The sequence below is a fragment of the Delphinapterus leucas genome, chromosome X (assembly GCF_059928025.1).
Source record: "Delphinapterus leucas isolate spDelLeu-1000000601 "Yukka" chromosome X, BTC_Dleu_Yukka2, whole genome shotgun sequence".
NCBI lineage: Eukaryota > Metazoa > Chordata > Mammalia > Artiodactyla > Monodontidae > Delphinapterus > Delphinapterus leucas.
In genome coordinates, this window is record NC_143150.1 from 59,511,140 (window position 1) to 59,531,359 (window position 20,220).

General features: G+C 35.4%; 1 protein-coding gene across 1 annotated transcript in view; it reads right to left on the reverse strand.

The window, feature by feature from the left end:
• Positions 1–20,220, reverse strand: part of LOC149744257 (uncharacterized) — a 342,635-nt gene that overhangs the window by 67,656 nt on the left and 254,759 nt on the right. Inside the window, 3 exon segments of the mRNA XM_089904917.1 lie at positions 4,034–5,547; positions 5,981–6,091; positions 6,343–6,385. Of these exon segments, the coding sequence (XP_089761043.1) occupies positions 4,034–5,547; positions 5,981–6,091; positions 6,343–6,385 (1,668 nt within the window).

Below are 20,220 nucleotides of genomic sequence, written 5' to 3' on the forward strand. Positions count from 1 at the left end.
GCCTGCACAAGCCCATGGACCAACCTCACCCACCAGGGTGCAGACACCAGAAGCAAGAGGAACTATGATTCTGCAGCCCGTGGAAAGGAGACCACAGAAACAGTAAGTTAGACAAAATGAGATGACAGATAAATATGTTGCAGACAAAGGAACAAGATATAAGCCCACAAGAACAACTAAATGAAGAAGACATAGACAATCTACCTGAAAAAAAATCAAAGTAATGATAGTAAAGATGATCCAAGATCTCAGAAAAAGAATAAAGGCACAGATCGAGAAGATACAAGAAATGTTTAACAAAGACCTAGAAGAACTAAAGAACAAAGAGAGATGAACAATACAATAAATGAAATGAAAAATACACTAGAAGGAATCAATAGCAGAATAACTGAGGCATATGAATGTATAAGTGAGCTGGAAGACAGAGTGGTGAAAATCACTGCCACATAACAGAATAAAGAGAAAGAATGAAAAGAAATGAGGACAGCCTCAGAGACATCTGGGACAATATTAAACACACCGACATTCTAAGTACATGAGTCCCAGAAGGAGAAAAGAAAGAGAAAGTGCCTGAGAAAATATTTGAAGATATTATAGACAAAAACTTTCCTAACATGAGAAAGAAAACACTCACTCAAGTCCAGGTAGCACAGAGAATCCCATATAGGATGAACCCAAGGGGAAACACACCAAGACACATATGAATCAAACTGACAAAAATTAAAGACAAAAAATATTAAAAGCAACAAGGGAAAAGCAACAAATAATATACAAGGTAATCCCCATAAGGTTATCAGCTGAATTTTCATCAGAAACTCTGCAGGCCAGAAGGGAGTGGCACGATATATTTCAAGTGATGAAAGGGAAAAACCTACAATCAAGAATTCTCTATCCAGCAAGGCTCTCATTTAGATTTGACAGAGAAATCAGAAGCTTTACAGACAAGCAAAAGCTAAGAGAACTCAGCATCACCAAACCAGCTCTACAACAAATACTAAAGGAACTTCCCTAGGTGGGAAAGAGAACAGCAACTTAAAACAAACTTGTACATATATAGACTACTATATCAAAACCGCATGGGAACAGTAAACCCCAAAACTACAATAGATACACACACAAAAAAGAAAAAGCATCCAAAACACAACACTAAAGATGGTCCTCAAATCACAAGAGAAGAGAACAAAAGAGGAAGGGAAGAAAAAAGACCTACAGAAACAAATCCAAAACAATTAAGAAAACATCAATAGGAACATACATATAGATAATCACCTTAAGTGTAAACGGATTAAATGCTCCAGCCAAAAGACATAGACTGGCAGAATGGATACAAAAACAAGACCTGTATATATGCTGTCTACAAGAGACCCCCTACAGACCTAGGGACACATAGAGTCTGAAAGTGAGGGGATGGAAAAAAATATTCCCTGCAAATGGAAATCAAAAGAAAGCTGGAGTAGCAATACTCATTTCAGGCAAAATAGACTTTAAAATAAAGACTGTTACAAGAGACAAGGAAGGACTCTACATAATGATCAAAGGATCAATTGAAGAAGACTACACAATTGTAAATATATATGCACCCAACATAAGAGCACCTCAATATATAAGGCAAGTGCAAAAACCATAAAAGGGGAAACCAACAGTAACACAAAAATAGTGGGGGACTTTAAAGCCCACTTACACCAATGGACAGATTGTCCAGACAAAATTAATAAGGAAACAAAAGCCTTAAATGACACATTAGACCAGTTAGAATTAATTGATATCTATAGGACATTCCATCTGAAAGCAGAAGAATAAACTTTTGTCCCAAGTGCATACAGAACATTCTCCAGAATAGATCACATCTTGGGTCACAAATCAAGCCTCAGTAAATTTAAGAAAATTGAAATCATACCAAGCATCTTTTCTGACCACAACGCTATGAGATTAGAAATCAATTACAAGAAGAAAACTGTAAAACAACACAAACACATGGAGGGTAAACAATGTGTTACTAAACAACCAATGGATCACTGAAGAAATCAAAGGGGAAATCAAAAAATACCTAGAAACAAATAACAATGAAAACACGACAATCCAAAACCTGTTGGACACAGCAAAAGCAGTTTTAAGAAAGAAGTTTAAGCAATACAATCTTACCTCAGGAAACAAGAAAAATCTCAAATAAACAACCTAACCTTACACCTAAAGCATCTAAAGAAATAAGAACAAATAAAACCTAAAATATTTGCAAACAAAGTGACTGACAAGGGATAGATCTTCCAAATATACAACAGCTCATGCAGCTGAATATCAAAATAAACCCCAAATAACCCAATCAAAAATGGATGGAAAATCTAGACATTTCTCCAAAGAATGCATACAGATGGCCAAGAGGCACATGAAAAGAAGCTCAATATCACTAATTATCAGAGAAATGCAAATCAAAACTGCAATGAGGTATCACCACATACTGGTCAGAATGGCCATCATCAAAGAATCTGCAAACAATAAATTCTGGAGAGGGTGTGGAGAAAAGGGAACTCTTCTACACTGCTGGTGGAAATGTAACTTGGTACAGCCACTATGGAAAACAGCAGGGAGGTTCCTTAAAAAACTAAAAATAGAGTTACCATATGTTCCAGCAATCCCAGTCCTGGGCATATATCTGGAGAAAAACATAGTTCGAAAGGATACATGCACCCCAATGTTCATTGTAGCACTATTTACAATAGCTAGGACATGGAAGCAACCTAAATGTCCATCAATGGAGGAATGGATAAAGGAGATATGGTATATATGTACAATGGAATATTACTCAGCCATAAAAAAATGAAATAATGCCATTTGCAGTGACGTGGATGGACCTAGAGATTGTTATACTGAGTGAAGTAAGACAAAGACAAATATCATATAATATTGCTTATATGTGGAATCTGAAAAATAGGGTACAAATGAATCTATTTATAAAACAGAAATAGAGTCACAGATATAGAAAACACACTTATGGTTACCAAGGGTGAAAGGGGTTGAGGGATAAATTGGAAGATTGGGATTGACATATACACACTACTATATATAAACTAGATAACTAATAAGAACCTAGTGTATAGCACAGAGAACTCTACTCAATACTCTGTAATGACCTACATGGGAACAGAATCTAAAAAAGAGTGGATATACATATATGTATAATCGATTCACTTTGCTGTACAGCAGAAACTAACACAACATTGTAAATCAACTATACTCCAATAAAAATTAATTAAAACATAAAATAGGAAATATTGATCATACATTAAACATATATTATTTAAAATACACTGTTTTTAAAAAGTCATTGGAATTTGTTGAGGTATAGAACTTCTTGTTATAATTTCAGAGGGAAGCCTTCTGAAAAATATTTGGGGGCAAATTCTTAGTTTTCATTTCACACTTTGGATTGTAACTAAAAGGCTCAGTGGAAAATGACTAATATAAAGAAAAATATCTGAGATGATAATAGTTCCTTTATCATAATAAGCATACCTTAATAAAATGGCTTAGGAAATGGAGAATTATAATGATTTAGTGTGATAAATTAAATATGATGAACAAGGTAAATGACAATTATTTATTGAAAATTATGAAGTTTTATAATTTTGAGAGAAGCAAGATAAGTTGAACGTTTATATAGATGACTTGGATTCCGTTTTCCACAGCAACTAATAATGGGAAAATGTTTATGAGCAATCTCTATCCACTCATTCTAGAATCATGTAAACTAAATTCAACATGCTGTTTCCTAGGCCAGAAAAATCATTTTTGCTAATGATTCTTTAATTTTCCTTCTTTTAAGATAATATGGTAAAGTAGATAACTAAAGACAGATGATTTGCCTAATTTTCAAAAGTGAATGGAAATCTGGGATTAATATGCCTTTTCTCTGAATTTCTGATGAAATGATTTCAGGTCCAAATCTGTTAAAGCTACTGCCATTTTGGAAGTATCATCAAGTTATATTAAACTTAAAAACAAGTTGTTTTCAAAAGCCATCCACATTTAAGCTTACCCTGAGGACGATTATCTTTTCTGCGAGCACCAAGCCATTGTGCTTCATTTTCTGAGTCAAGGTGGTGTCTTTCCTTGTCAGATAAAATCTTGTGCTCTTTTTCACTGTCAGACTTTATGAGATATTTTCCCCTGTCTTCATCCATTTGAAGTCTCTCATTTTCAGATTGTATCACACACTGTTCCCGCTCCATCTCCATCACGTGTCTTTCACTTTCAAATTTATTTTGATATCTTTCATTTTCAGAATTTGTTCGATGTTTTTCAGAATCAGAGTCTATTTGATGTCTTTCAAACTTATCCGAGTCTTTTTGAAGGTCATCTCCACATTTTTCAGAGCTACCCTGAAGTCTTGAAGACCTGTGTTGATATCTTCTAGAGCTGTCCCAGTATCTACCACAGTCAAAGTCCAACTGTGGTCTTTCAGAGTCAGTCCAGCATCTTTCAGATTCAGACCTGAGGCCCATCCAGAATCTTTCCAAGTCAGAGGCCCTTTGGCAATTTTCAGCCTTCATCATGTGTTTCACAGAATCAGAGGCCATACCAAGGCTTTCAGAATCCAAGTCCATTGTGCGTCTTTCAGACCAAGAATCTATCCAGGGCCTCTCAGTGCCAGTGCTCAACTGGAACGTTTTAGCGTCCATGAGACATGTCACAGAAGCTGAGGCTAGCCCATATATTTTTGAGTCTGAGTCCATCCTACATGGTTCAGAGTCAGAGTCCATCATATGTCTCTCAGATCTATTCTTCTCCTGATGTTTTCGTTCCCCCATCTGATGTACCTCAGATGCAGAAGCTGAGTTCATTCCATCTCTTTCCATGTGTGAGTCCACCACATACCTCTCAGAAGCAGAGAGGATCCAGTGTTGTTCGGTCTCCATTAATCTTTTTTCAGATTCCATCAGGCATTTTATAGAATCTGAGGCTATTTGGCATTTTTCTGCCTTCATCAGGTATTTCACAGATGCAGAAGCCATGGGATATTTTTCTGAGTTTGAGTCTATCCCAGGTCTTTCATTGTCAGAGTCCATCATATATTTTTCAGAGTCAGAGTCTGCCAAGCATTTTTCTGAATCTGAGTCCATCCAGTGTTTCAGAGAGTCAAAGTCCAGCTGACATTGTTCAACTCCAATTAGGTGTTGCTCTGACTCCATCAGGTCTTCCACAGAGCCTGAAGCCATCTGGTATTTTTCTGCTCCTAGCAGGTATTTCACAGAGTCTGGGTCCATGGGACATTTTTCTGAGTCTGAGTCCATTCCCCATATTACTGAGTCAGAGTCTTTCAAGTGCTGTTCTAAGTCAGTCTCCAAACCAATGCCTCTGTCAGAGTCAGAATAAGTCACACATCTTTCAGAGCCAGAATCCAGCAGAGGTGCATCACTTTCAGTTATTGTTAGGTCTTGGAGACTTTTATAGTCAGAAGAACTGGTTGAATTTTCAGAAACTTTTGTATTAGAAACTTCTGCTTGTGATTTGTTTCCTTCATCAAGTGGCATCATTACTGCTCCTTCATTACTTAAAAAAAGACAAACATGAATACTTAAAAAATATTCATCACATGTCAGCAAATATATTATTTCACTGTTGAAAAGTCTTCTGTAGGAAAATGTTATAAAGTACACATTTATATCTATCCGGCTTTAGAAATCATGAGACATCATTACACTTCTTGTGATCAAATTGGAAGGAAATCAGTGTAGGTAGATTTTACGCTCACTTGCATTTACCCTCACATTAACTGTTTTTCTAATGCACCTGAAAGTAATTGCCTGACTAGGCTACTTCCCTACAATGTACTATTTTCTTGTCCTTATCCAATCAATGCACCATTATTTTGGAAATTGCATATTATGTTAAAAATGTAGTGGAAAATAGAAATAAACTATTTCTATATTCTACTCCAATTTAAGGTTATATATATGTAGACCTGATTATCAGTGAGGCTTACCTTGGATTGTTGAGCCTTTCTATAGAAAAATATCCAAATCTGTCAGGTACTGTTTCATTTGGAAAGGACACATCTTGAAGGGGAAATATAGGTTCACCAGATGAACTAGTTGTAATTATTGGCTGCAAAGCAAAATAAATCATAAACAAAGTTATAATTTCTCAGTTACATTTAACATGAAACACAGTACATCTAAGCATTTTGATTGTGGGTAGGCTGTTACTTCATTATCTGTACCTGTGTTTAAGGGAAAGTTATAAGGAGAACCGCTTTCAAAATAAAACTTCAAAATTAATATTTAAGTATAAGGGTGGCTATGATAGACGCATTGTGAGGTGTTTTCCTAACCTCTATTTTTCCATGAAGTAATGGGCATCCCCAAATGCTGTATTGGTGCTATGTTGCCTTGGTAGTAAGTAACTGGCATTTGATCCAAATTGGGACAAAAAAATTCTTTTTCCTGTGGAGTTAGAGTCAGAATTCAAAATAGCTTTTTTTTTTTTTTCCTGCTGGTTGTTTGAAAGGAGGACAGGCAATCACTGGCAGTATGAAAAAGCAATGTCTGTCATATGCCTAGAGAAGTAGAAAAAAGCCAATGTGCAGAGAGTGTAAATAATAAAATATCCATACATTAAGGAAGAAGAAACAAGGGATCATATGCCTCTAGAGAAACAGACGGACATATTTTCTACCTGGGTTCCTGATTCCAGTTCCTACTAAATATTAACTCTACTTTCTGCCCTTGAGTTCTCTAAGGTAACCATGATCCTTGATTTAATGTATTTATCATGCTTCCTTTTTTCATTCAAGCCAGTATGAGTGGGGTTCTGTTCCTTTCAGTCAAAATGTCCTTCATAAGGCACCAAAACTGCTGTTAATATTTTATTGTTAACCTCAAAGTGGAACATACATAACAAGTGAGTCTTTTAGGTGAAGAAGGAGTCCAAGAATAGGAAAAAGGAGAGTTAAAGAATTACCAACATGAATTTTATCTATGTAAAGAGATATATTCCATCTTCAATGAAACCTGAGCAAAAAATAATAGGCTTATACTATAACATGTTATTTAGTTACAACATAAGAAAAAATACTCCACGAGTCTTAACATACTCTAGAATTGATTATAATAAAAGTTTTGAAATCTTCTGTCTCAGCAAATAATTGTGAGGCTCAAATGAGATAGTGCCTAAGAGAAAACACTAACTGTGAAAAATGGTAAAGACTTACATAATGTAAATTATTAACAGACAATAAAGAGAAGGGTAATGTTGATTTATAAGGCAAGCATACATGAGAAATATTGAAATTCCACATCCTAGGGGAGGTATACAGCAAATAATTTTCATGGGCTTCTACACATTGATCTAAAAGTGCAAATACTCAGAACTTCTTTGACTCCTATTCTCAAATCATAGTAATGAATTTTCTATTATGATTGCTCTGTCACTAGTTTTCATTATTTTGAAAGTCAAGACAGAATGTAAAGGGTGAGGGAAAGTACAGCAAATTTTATTTAGCTAGACAATATCTAATTTTTTTTTTTTTTTTTTGCGGTACGCAGGCCTCTCACTGTTGTGGCCTCTCCCGTTGCAGAGCACAGGCTCTGGACGTGCAGACTCAGCAGCCATGGCTCACGGAGCCAGCTGCTCCGCGGCATGTGGGATCTTCCCAGACCGGGGCACGAACCCGTGTCCCCTGCATCGGCAGGCGGACTCTCAAACACTGCACCATCAGGGAAGCCTGACACTATCTAAATTTAAACAAATAATATCTGCCTTTTTAGATTGGTAACTAATATCCTTTCATGCATTTGATTTATCAGGATGCCTGGCCTCCTGAGAAACTATACACATAATGTTTCTACTCTTTCCAAAAGAATATTCTACTATATTAAGAAAAAAATCTAACAGAAAATACAGTAAATATGGAATGCACATTGGTTATTTAGGATTGGCATACTGCCTGAAGCTTTGGGGACTTTGACCATATCAAAGCTTTATGTCTGCCTGAGCAGGAATACTTGCAAAGATGTTATAGAGTACAAGAAGTTTTAAGTGTTCTTATCAGTAACATCACTTTCCAGAGGTAACACTTTTGAAATAAATACATTTTGGCTAGTTATTAAACTTGAATTAACATCAAAAGAGGGAAAATGATATTTACAAATTCATTACTTAGAACTCTGTAAAAGCTAATCTCTCTTAATCTCTAAGAATATGCTTTCCTGAGAACGTAATTCTGTACAGCACTGAGAATTTCTTATTTAGAGAAAAAAACTGCCGTGAAAACCAAATTCAAACAGATTGTTAAATAAATATTTCCACAGCAAATGAATTACAACATGAATCTGTAAAAAATTGCTCCCCCTTTCTAGATAGTTGCTCATTTTTCTAAAGACTTGATTTACAGTTTTACACTATCCACTCAAATGATTTGCAATTAAGCTTGTAAAGCTCTGTCCAAAGGTTTATCCTTATCTCTCCTTTATTTATACCTGCTAATTTTACTGCATCTTATATAGAACTAAATTGTCATTTAATTCCATAATCTTAACAGATTATTTCAGCCATTATGATGAATTCATTAGATAGATCATTTCCTGATCTGATGGTGTCACTGCCATGGCCATACAATTGTAAAATACAATTGTATCCTAACTAACCATTATTCTGAAAGAAATGGAGTCAAGGGGTATCTAAGCCTCAGAAACTGACAAATGACAATAAGTGAACTCCCAGATTCATTGGAAATGTGAAGATAACAAAAAGGTTCTGTTAATGACCTATATTATATTCCATAGAAAGTTTTTTTCCCTCCAAAATCTGTTTTATAAAGTAAAAATTGTCATTGTTAATCTTTAACACAATTACATGAAAAAAAATCATAGTGTGTGATTTGCAAAGTTTTAACAATTTTAGAGATTAAGTAAGGAGTTTAAAGGGAATAGGGAGAGAGCATGGCAAGGAACTCCTTTATTTTCTAAAGTAAGTAAGGCCCTCTATTCATGGAATTTGGCTCTTTAATTGTCCTCCTTTTAGTAAACTAGCCCTATCATTGTACATTGTACATTTCACTAGAGGCTTACCTTGGGAAAACATAACTACGAAGAATTCCCAATTGCAAATTAAAGTCAAGGAAAGAAGCCAGAGTATTCAAGTATTTTCAACAAGCACCCTAAGTTCAGCCCAGTTTAAGATAAAATGAGCTAGATGAGGGACCAGCAAACTATGCTTGAGGGCCAAGTCTATCCCACCATGTTTTTGTATAGCTTAAGAGCAAAGGAAATTTTTCACATTTTAAAATTGTAAAAATTTAAAATGTAAAGTCTATTAGCCCATCAGTGAGGGCAGTTTCTTCAACAGTTGAGAACGAGGTTTTACCTGGAAAGCCCCAAATATTTAAGATCTAGTCCTTTACAGAAGAAGTTTGCCATTCTCTGAACTAGATGATTTCCAAGGACTTTTCTGACTCAGAGCCCACGAACCTATGCTTTTAAGCAAAATAAAAGCATTAGCAATGAGAATGTTATCAGAATTAGAGAAAATTATAGATAAACACAGAATTTTAATAAGGATTTAGAAAATAAAAAAAGAACAAGTCAGAACTGAAGACTACATTAACTGAAATGTAAAACACACTAGAAGGAGTTAACAACAGACTAGGTGATACAGATAAATGCTTAAGAGATCTGGAATATAGAATAATGGAAATCACCCATTCAGGACAGCAAAAAGAAAAAACAAATTAAAAAATGAGAAAAGTTTATAGGACTTCTGAAACAACATCAAGTGTAATAACATTTGCATTTTATGGCTCCCAGAAGGACAAGAGAGAGGAAAGTGTCAAAAATATATTTGATTAAATTATGGCTGAAAATTTCCCAAACCTGAAAAAGGAAACAGATATCCAGGTACAGGAAGCACAGAGGGTCCCAAACAAGATGAATCCAAAGAGACCCATACCAAAACATAACATATTTCAAATGACAGAAGTTAAAGATAAAGAGAGAATTCTAAAGGGAGCAAGAGAAAAACAAAGAGTCACATACAAGTGAATCCCCATATGGCTATCAGTTGATTTTTCTGCAGAAACTTTGGAAGACAGAAGGGATGGCATGATGCATTCAAAGTGCTGAAAGAGAAAAAAAATGCAACCCAGGATACTTTACCCAGAAAGATTATTATTTAGAATTGAAAGAGAGAGAAAGAACTTCTAGAACAAGCAAAACCCAAGAGTTCATCAATAAAGAATGAAGGAATAAACATGAAGATGTAAAATATGACAACAAAAACACAAAAGAGGGGAGTAAAGTAAAAATGTAGATCTTTTAGAGTGTTTGAGTTTAAATGACTACTAATTTAAAACAAGTAGATATAGTCATAAGTCAATATTTATGAACCCCATGGTAACTACATATTGAAAACCTACAATAGATACACCAAAACTAGAGAGAAAGAAACACAAGCATACCACTAAAGAAAATAATCAAATTACAAGGGAAGAAACTAAAAGGAGACAAAAAGAACAGAGAACTAGAAAAACAACCAAAAAACAAGTAACAAAATGGCAATAATTACGTATCTATCAATAATCACTTTAAATGTCAATAGACTAAATGTTCTAATCAAAATACATAGGGTGGATAATTGGATAAAAAAATGAAGACCGACCAATATGCAGCTTCCAAGAGACTCACTTCATAGCTAAAGTCACACACAGACTGGAAGTGAGGGGATGGAAAAAGATATTTCATGAAAATGGAAGTGACAAGAAAGTGGGAATAGTAACACCCATATCAGACAAAATAGACTTTAAAACAAAGTCTATAACAAAAGACAAAGAAGGGTATTATATCATGATAAAAGCATCAACACAAGAAGAGGATGTAACAGTCATTAACACATATGCAGCTAATATGAGAGCACTTAAATATATAAAGCAAATATTAGCAAACATAAAGGGAAAAATTGATAATAATACAAAAATAGTAGGGGACTTTAACACCACATTTACAACAATGGACATATTATCCAGACAGAAAATCAGTAAGGAAATAGTGGAATTAAATGACACATTAAACCAGTTGGACTTAATATATATCTACAGGACATACCATCTCAAAACAGCAGAATATAAATTCTTTTCAAGTTTACATAAAATGTTCACCAGGATAGATCACATGCTAGGCCACAAAATATTTCTCAATAAATTCAAGAGGGCAGAAATTATATCAAGCATTATTTTTTTCCAACTACAATGGTATGAAACTAGAAATCAATTACAGGAAGAAAATTGGGAAAAACAAACACATGGAGACTAAACATGCTACTAAAATACCAGTGGGTCAATGGAGAAATCAAAGAGGAATTCAGAAAATACATAGAGACAAATGAAAATGGAAACACAACTTTCCAAAATCTATGGGGTGCAACCAAAGCAGTTCTAAGGAGAAAGTTAATAGTGATACAAGCCTACCTCAAAAAACAAGAGTAATCTCAGGTAAACAACCTAACCTACCATCTAAAGGAATTAGAAAAAACAAAAGCAAACAAAGCCCAAAGTCAGTGGAAAGAAGGAAACAATAAAGATCAGAGAGGTAATAATAAAATAGAGGCCAAAAAACAATAGTAAAAAGTCAATGAAACTAGGAGATCTTTTTGAAAAAAGTAAACAAAATTGATAAACTCTTAGCCAGGCTTACCAAGAAGAGAGAGAAAACAAATTATCAAACTAAGAAATGAATGAGGAGAAATAAAAACCAATACCACAGAGATACAAAAAAAATCATAAAAGAATACTATGAACATTTACAGGCTAACAAATTGTACAACTTAGAAGAAATGGACAAATTTCTAGAATTATACAACCTGCCAAGACTGAGTCAAAAGGAAACAGGCAATTTGAACAGACTGATCACTAGTAGTCATATTGAATTTGTAATAAAAAAATTCCAGCAAACAAAAGTCCAGGACTGGGCAGCTTCAGAGGGCAACTCTACCAAACATAAAAGGAAGTGCTAATATCTATCCTTTTCAAACTATTCCAAAAAAATTGAAGAGGAGGAAACAGTCTCAAATTCATTTTGTGAAGCCACCATTACCCTGCTACCAAAACAAGACAAAGACTATACAAAAAAAGAAAATTACAGTCCAATGTCTTTGATGAATACAGATGAAAGAACATTAAAAAATATTAGCAAACTGAATCCAAAAATATATAAAAATGATCATACACCATGATCCACTCCCATTAATTCCAGGGTCAGAAGGACCATTCAACATTTGTAAATCGATCAATGTGATACACTAAATTAAAAAACTGAAGAATAAAAATCATGATAATCTCAATAGATGGAGAAAAAGCTTTTGACAAAATTCAACATTGATTTATGATAATAACTCTCATCTATGTTGGTATGGGGGAACATATCTCAGCTTAATAAAGGCCATATATGACAAATCCACATCTAACATCATACTCAATGGTAAAATGTTCTCATCATTTCCTATAAAATCAGGTAAAAGACAAGGATGCCCACTCTTGCCAGTTTTATTTAACATAATATTGGAAGTCTTAGCCACAGCAGTCAGACAAGAACAAGAAATAAATGATATCCAAATTGGAAAGGAATAAGTAAAACTGTCACTAGTTGCAGATGACATGATGTTATATATAGAAAACCCTAAAGTATCCATGAAAAAACTATTAGAACTAATAAATGAATACAGTAAAGTTGCAGGATACACAATTAATATACAGAAATTTGTTGCTTTTCTCTACACTAATAATGAACTATCAGAAAGATAATTAAAGAAAATAATCCCACTTACAATTGCATGAAAAAGAATAAAAAAACCTAGCAATAAACTTAATCAAGAAAGTGAAAGACCTATATTCTGAAAGCTGTAACATTTATGAAGGAAATTGAATATGATACAAGTAAATGGAAAGATATAATATATTCATGGATTGAAATAATTAATATGTTAAAATCCACAGTACCCAAAGTAATCTACACAAATAATGCAATCTCTACCAAAATACCCATGACATCTTTTTCACAGAACTAGAACAAATAGTCCTAAAACTTGTATGGAACCACAAAAGATCCCAACAGTCAAAGGAATCTTGAGATAAAAGAACAAAGCTGGGGTTATCCTACTCCCTGACTTTAGATTATATTACAAAGCTACAGTAAGAAAAACAATATCATACTGACACAAAAACATACAAATAGATCAATGGAACAGAATAGATGACCTAGAAATAAACCCATGAACTTATGGTCAAATAATCTACGACAAAGGAAGGAAGGCTATACAATGAGAAAAAGATAGTCTTTTCAATAAGTGTTGCTGGGAATACTGAACAGCTATGTGTAAAAGAATGGAATTAGAATATTTTTTCACATCATATACAAAAATAAACTCAAAATGGATTAAAGATTTAAATATAAGACCAGAAAGCATAAAATTCCTACAAGAAAACCTAGGCAAAACACTCTGTGACATAAGTTGTAGCAGTATTTTCTTGGATCAGTCTCTCAAGGCAAAGGAAACAAAAGCAAAAATAAACAAATGGGACTTAAACTTAAAAGCTTTTGCACATCAAAGGATACCATCAATGAAATGAAAAGACAACCTACTAAAGGGGATAAAATATTTAAATATTTGCAAATGATATGACCAACAAGTGGTTAATATCCAGTATATATAAACAGCTCATACAACCCAATATAAAAATAAACCTGATTAAAAAATGGTCAGAAGTCCTGAATAGATATTTTCCCAAAAAAGATACACAGATAGCCAACAGGCACAAGAAAATATGCTCAGCACTGTTAATCATCAGAGAAATGCAAGTTGAAGCCACAATGAGATATCACCTCACAGATGTCAGAATGGCTATATTAAAAAATTATACAATATCAATATTGGTTAGGATGAGAAGAAAAAGGAACCCCAGTACACTGTTGGTGAGAATGTAAATTGGTGCAGCCACTAAGGAAAACAGCATGGAGGCTCCTCCAAAAACTAAAATAGAACTACCATATGATCAAGAAATTCTGCTTCTGAGTATATATCAAAGAAAACAAAAACACTAAATCAAAAAGCCCCATGCACCACAATGTTCATAGCAACATAATTTACAATAGCCAAGATACAGAAGCAACAGATGAATATATAAAGAAGATGTGACATTACATGTGTATATATATATATGTGTATATGTGTGTGTGTATATGTATACACATATATATAAATATCTAAAATATATATGTACAATATATATACATATATACACAATGGAATATTACTCTGCCTTAAACACGACTGAAATACTGCCATTTGCAACAACATGGATGGATCTAGAGGGTATTATGCTTAGTTAAATAAGTTACAGAGGGAATAAAGTACTATATATTATAACTTATATGTGCAATCTAACAAATAAAAAAATAACAAAACAAAACAGATGCACAAATATATAGAACAAACTAGTGGTTATCAGTGGGTAGTAGGAAGCGGGTAGATCTAGATATGTTCAGGGAATTAAGAGGCAGGAAGTACTATGTATAAAATACATAAGCTACAAGGATATATTGTACAGAACATGGAATATACACATTATTTATAATAATTTTAAATGGAATATAATCTATAAAAATATTGAATTGCCTGAAACTAATATAATCTTTTAAATCAACTATACTTCAATTAAAAAAGAATAAAGGAGAAAGAAGGACCTTCTCAAATGGAGAAAAATGAAAAGACTTGCTTGCAAACTAATCTACTCAAAAAATGTCTAAAGAAAATGTTCTTAAGGGCAAGTACAGGATCAAATGAAAAAATAGAGGATTCAAATGAATAAAATCAGAAATGAAGGTGAGACATTAAAACTAATACCACAGAAATACAAAGGATTATAGAAGACTACTATGAACAACTATACACCAATAAATTTGACAACTTAGAATAAATGGATAAACTCTTGAAAAATATAAAACCTACCAACACTGAATTATGAAAATTGAAAATTTGAAAAGACCAATAACAATTAAAGAGATTTAATCTATAGTCATAAACCTCTTAACACGGAAAGCCCCAGGACCAGATGGCTTCACTTGTGATTTCTCTGAAACATTTAAAGAAGAATTAATATCAATCAAACTCTACCAAAATATTAAATGGGAATGAACTCCTCCAGACTCAATTTACAAGGTCAGCATTACACTGGTTCCAAAACCAGACAAGGACACTACAAGAAAAGAAAATTACAGGTCAATATCCCTGATTAACATCAATGTAAATATCCTCAATAGAATATTAGGAAACTGATTCCAACAGTACATTAAAAAGACCATATATCATGATCAAGTGGCATTTACTCCAAGAATGCAAAGACAGTTCAACATTCACAAATCAACCAATGTATCACATTAATGATTATGTTAATATATCACATTAACAACATGAAGGATAAAAATTAGGCTTTTCTCAAACAAATACCATATGCTAATACATATATAAGGAATCTAAAAAAAAGATGATACTGATGAACCTAGTGACAGGGCAGGAATAAAGGTGCAGATATAGAGAATGGACTTTAGGACATGGGGGGGATGGGGAAGCAGGGACAAAGTGAGAGCATAGCATTGACATATATACACTACCAAATGTAAAATGGATGGCTAGTAGGAAGCTAATGCTTTGTGATGACATAGAGAGGTGGGATAGGGAGAGTGAGAGGAAAGCTCAAGAGGGAGGGGATATGGGGATATATGTATACATATAGCTGATTCACTTTGTTGTACAGCAGAAACTAACACAACATTGTAAAGCAATCACCCTCCAATAAAGATGTAAAAAGAAAAATTAAACTACAATAAAAAATTAGGGAGAGAGATTTGAGAAGATGGGGGAGAGATTTGAGAAGATGGCGGAAGAGTAAGACGCGGAGATCACCTTCCTCCCCACAGATACATCAGAAATACATCTACACGTGGAACTGTTACTATAGAACACCCACTGAAAGTTCGCAGAAGACCTCAAACCTCCCAAAAGGCAAGAAACTCCCCACGTACCTGGGTAGGGCAAAAGATAAAAGAAAAAACAGAGACAAAAAAATAGGGATGGGACCTGCACCAGTGGGAGGGAGCTGTGAAGGAGGAAAGCTTTCCACACACTAGAAACCCCTTCACGGGCAGAGTCTGCAGGTGGTGGAGGGGAAAGCTTCAGAGCCACGGAGGAGAGCACAGCAACAGGGGTGAGGCGGACAAAGCGGAGAGATTCCCGCACAGAGAATCAGTGCCGACCAGCATTCACCAGCTTGAGAGGCTTGTCTGCTCACCCGCCAGGATGGGCGAGGGCTGGGAGCTGAGGCTCAGGCTTCAGTTCTATGCAGGGAGAGGAATGCGGTTGGCTGCGTGAACAGAGCCTGAAGGGGTTAGTGCTCCAAGGCTAGCTGAGAGGGAGTCCAGGAAAAGTCTGAAACTGCCGAAGAGACAAGAGACTTTTTCTTGCTTCTTTGTTTCCTGGTGTGTGAGGAGAGGGGATTAACATCGCTGCTTAAAGGAGCTCCAGAGACGGGCGTGAGCAGTGGCTATCATTGCGGACCACAGAGATGGGCATGAGAGGCTAAGGCTGCTGCTGCAATGACCAAGAAGCCTGTGTGCAAGGGCACGTCACTATCCACACCACCCCTACCAGGAGCCTGTGCAGCCCGCCACTGCCAGGGTCCCGTGACCCAGGGACAACTTGTCCAGGAGAACGCACAGCGCGCCTCAGGCAGTTGTAACATCACGCCGGCCTCTGCCACCGCAGGCTCGCCCGGCATCCGTACCCCTCCATCTCCCCGGCCTGAGTGAGCCAGAGCTGCCAAATCAGCTGCTCCTTTAACCCTGTCCTGTCTGAGCCAAGAACAGATGCCCTCAGGCAACCTACATGCGGAGGCGGGGCCAAATCAAAAGCTGAACGCCTGTAGCTCTGCAAACAGAGAAGAGAAAGGGATATTTCTCCCAGCAGCCTCAGGAGTAGCAGATTAAAGCTCCACAATCAAGTTGATGTACCCTGCATCTGTGGAATACCTGAATAGACAATGAAACATCCCAAATTGAGGAGGTGGACTTTGGGAGCAAGATATATTATTTTTGCCCCTTTTCCTCTTTTTGTGAGTGTCTATGTGTATGCTTCTGTGTGAGATTTTGTCTGTATAGCTTTGCTTTCACCATTTGTCCTAGGCTTCTGTTAGTCCGGGTTTTTTTTTTCCATTCTTTTTTTTTTTACTTTTTAAAATCATTTTTCTTTAAAATTATTTTTTATTTTAATAAATTTATTTTATTTTATCCTCTCTTTCTTTCTATTTTTTCTCCCTTTTTTTCTGAGCCGTGTGGAGCACAGGCTCTTGGTGCTCCAACCAGGCATCAGGGCTGTGCCCCTGAGGTGGTAGAGCCAACTTCAGGACACTGGTCCACCAGAGACCTCTCAGCTCCATGTAATATCAAATGGCAAAATGTTCCCAGAGACCTCCATCTCAACACCAAGACCCAGCTTCTCTCAATGACCGGCAAGCTAAAGTGCTAGAGACCCTAAGAGAAACAACTAGCAAGACAGGAACACAGCCCCATCCATTGGCAGAGAGGCTGCCTAAAATCATAATAAGTCCACAGACACCTCAAAACACACCACCAGACTTGGGCCTGCCCACCAGAAAGACAAGATCCAGCCTCATCCACCAGAACACAGGCACTAGTACCCTCCACCAGGAAGCTTACACAATGCACTGAACCAACCTTAGCCACTAGGGACAGACACCAAAAACAACAGGAACTATGAACCTGCAGCCTGCAAAAAGGAGACCCCAAACACAGTAAGATAAGCAAAATGAGAAGACAGAAAAACACACAGCAGATGAAGGAGCAAGGTAAAAACACACCAGACCTAACAAATGAGGAGAAAATAGGCAGTCTACCTGAAAAAGAATTCAGAATAATGATAGTAAAGATGATCCAAAATCTTGGAAATAGAATACAGAAAATGCAAGAAACATTTAACAAGGACCTAGAATAACTAAAGAAGAAACAAGCAATGATGAACAACACAATAAATGAAATTAAAAATACTATAGAAGGGATCATTAGCAGAATAACTGAGACAGAAGAACGGATAAGTGACCTGGAAAATAAAAGAATGGAAATAACTACTGCAGAGCAGAATAAACAAAAAAGAATGAAAACAACTGAGGACAGTCTCAGAGACTTCTGGGACAACATTAAACACACCAACATTCGAATTATAGGGGTCCCAGAAGAAGAAGAGAAAAAGAAAGAGACTGAGAAAATATTTGAAGTGATTATAGTTGAAAACTTCCCTAATATGGGAAAGGAAATAGTTAATCAAGTCCAGGAAGATCAGAGAGTCCCATACAGGATAAATCCAAGAAGAAACACGACAAGACACATATTAATCAAACTGTCAAAAATTAAATACAAAGAAAACATATTAAATGCAGCAAGGGAAAAACAACAAATAACACACAAAGGAATCCCCATAAGGTTAACAGCTGATCTTTCAGCAGAAACTCTGCAAGCCAGAAGGGAGTGGCAGGACATATTCAAAGTGATGAAGGAGAAAAACCTACAACCAAGATTACTCTACCCAGCAAGGGTCTCATTCAGGTTTGATGGAGAAATTAAAAGCTTTACAGACAAGGAAAAGCTGAGAGAGTTCAGCAACACCAAACCAGATTTACAGTAAATGCTAAAGGAAATTCTCTTGGCAAGAAACACAAGAGAAGGAAAAGACCTATAATAACAAACCGAAAACAATAAAGAAAATGGCAATAAGACCATACATATTGATAATTACCTTAAATGTAAATGGATTAAATGTTCCCACCAAAAGACACAGACTGGCTGAATGGATACAAAAACAAGACACGTATATATGCTGTCTAAAAGAGACACAATTCAGACCTAGGGACACATACAAACAGAAGGTGAGGGAATGGAAAATGATATTCCATGCAAATGGAAATCAGAAGAAAGCTGGAGTAACAGTTTTCACATCAGAAAAAATAGACTTTAAAATAAAGACTATTAGAAGAGACAAAGAAGGACACTACATAATGATCAAGGGATTGACCCAAGAAGAAGATATAAGAATTGTAAATATATATGCACCCAACATAGGAGCACCTCAATACATAAGGCAAATACTGAGAACAATAAAAGGGGAAATCGACAGTAACACAATCATAATAGGGGACTTTAACACCCCACATTCACCCATGGACAGATCATCCAAAATGAAAATAAATAAGGAAATACAAGGTTTAAACGATACATTAAACAAGATGGACTTAATTGATATTTATAGGCCATTCCATCCAAAAACAACAGAATACACATTTCTCTGACGTGTTCATTGAGCATTCTCAAGGATAGATCATATCTTGGGTCACAAATCCAGCCTTGGTAATTTTAAGAAAATGAAAATCGTATCAAGTACCTTTTCTGACCACAACTCTATGAGACTAGATATCAATTACAGGAAAAGATATGTAAAAAATACAAACACATGGAGGCTAAACAATACACTATATAGTAACGAAGTGATCACTGAAGAAATCAAAGAGAAAATCAAAAAATTCCTAGAGAAAAATGACAAGGGAGAAACAATGATCAAAATCCCATGGGATGCAGAAAAAACAGTTCTAAGAGGGAAGTTTATAGCAATACAATTCTACCTTAACAAACAGGAAACACCTCAAATAAACAACCAAACCTTACAACTAAAGCAATTAGGGAAGGAAGAACAAAAAAAAACCAAAGTTAGCAGAAGGAAAGAAATCATTAATATCAGATCAGAAATAAATGAAAAAGAAATGAAGGAAATGATAGCAAAGATCAATAAAACTAAAAGCAGTTTCTTTGAGAAGATAAACAAAATTGATAAACCATTTTCAGACTCATCAAGAAAAAAGGGGAGAAGACTCAAATCAATAGAATTAGAAATGAAAAAGGAGAAGTAACAACAGACACTGCAGAAATACAAAAGATCATGAGAGATTACTACAAGCAACTCTATGCCAAGAAAATGGACAACCTGGAAGAAACAGACAAATTCTTAGAAATGCACAACCTACTGAAACTGAACGAGGAAGAATAGAAAATATGAACAGACCAAACACAAACACTGAAATTGAAACTGTGATTAAAAATCTTCAAACAAACGAAATCC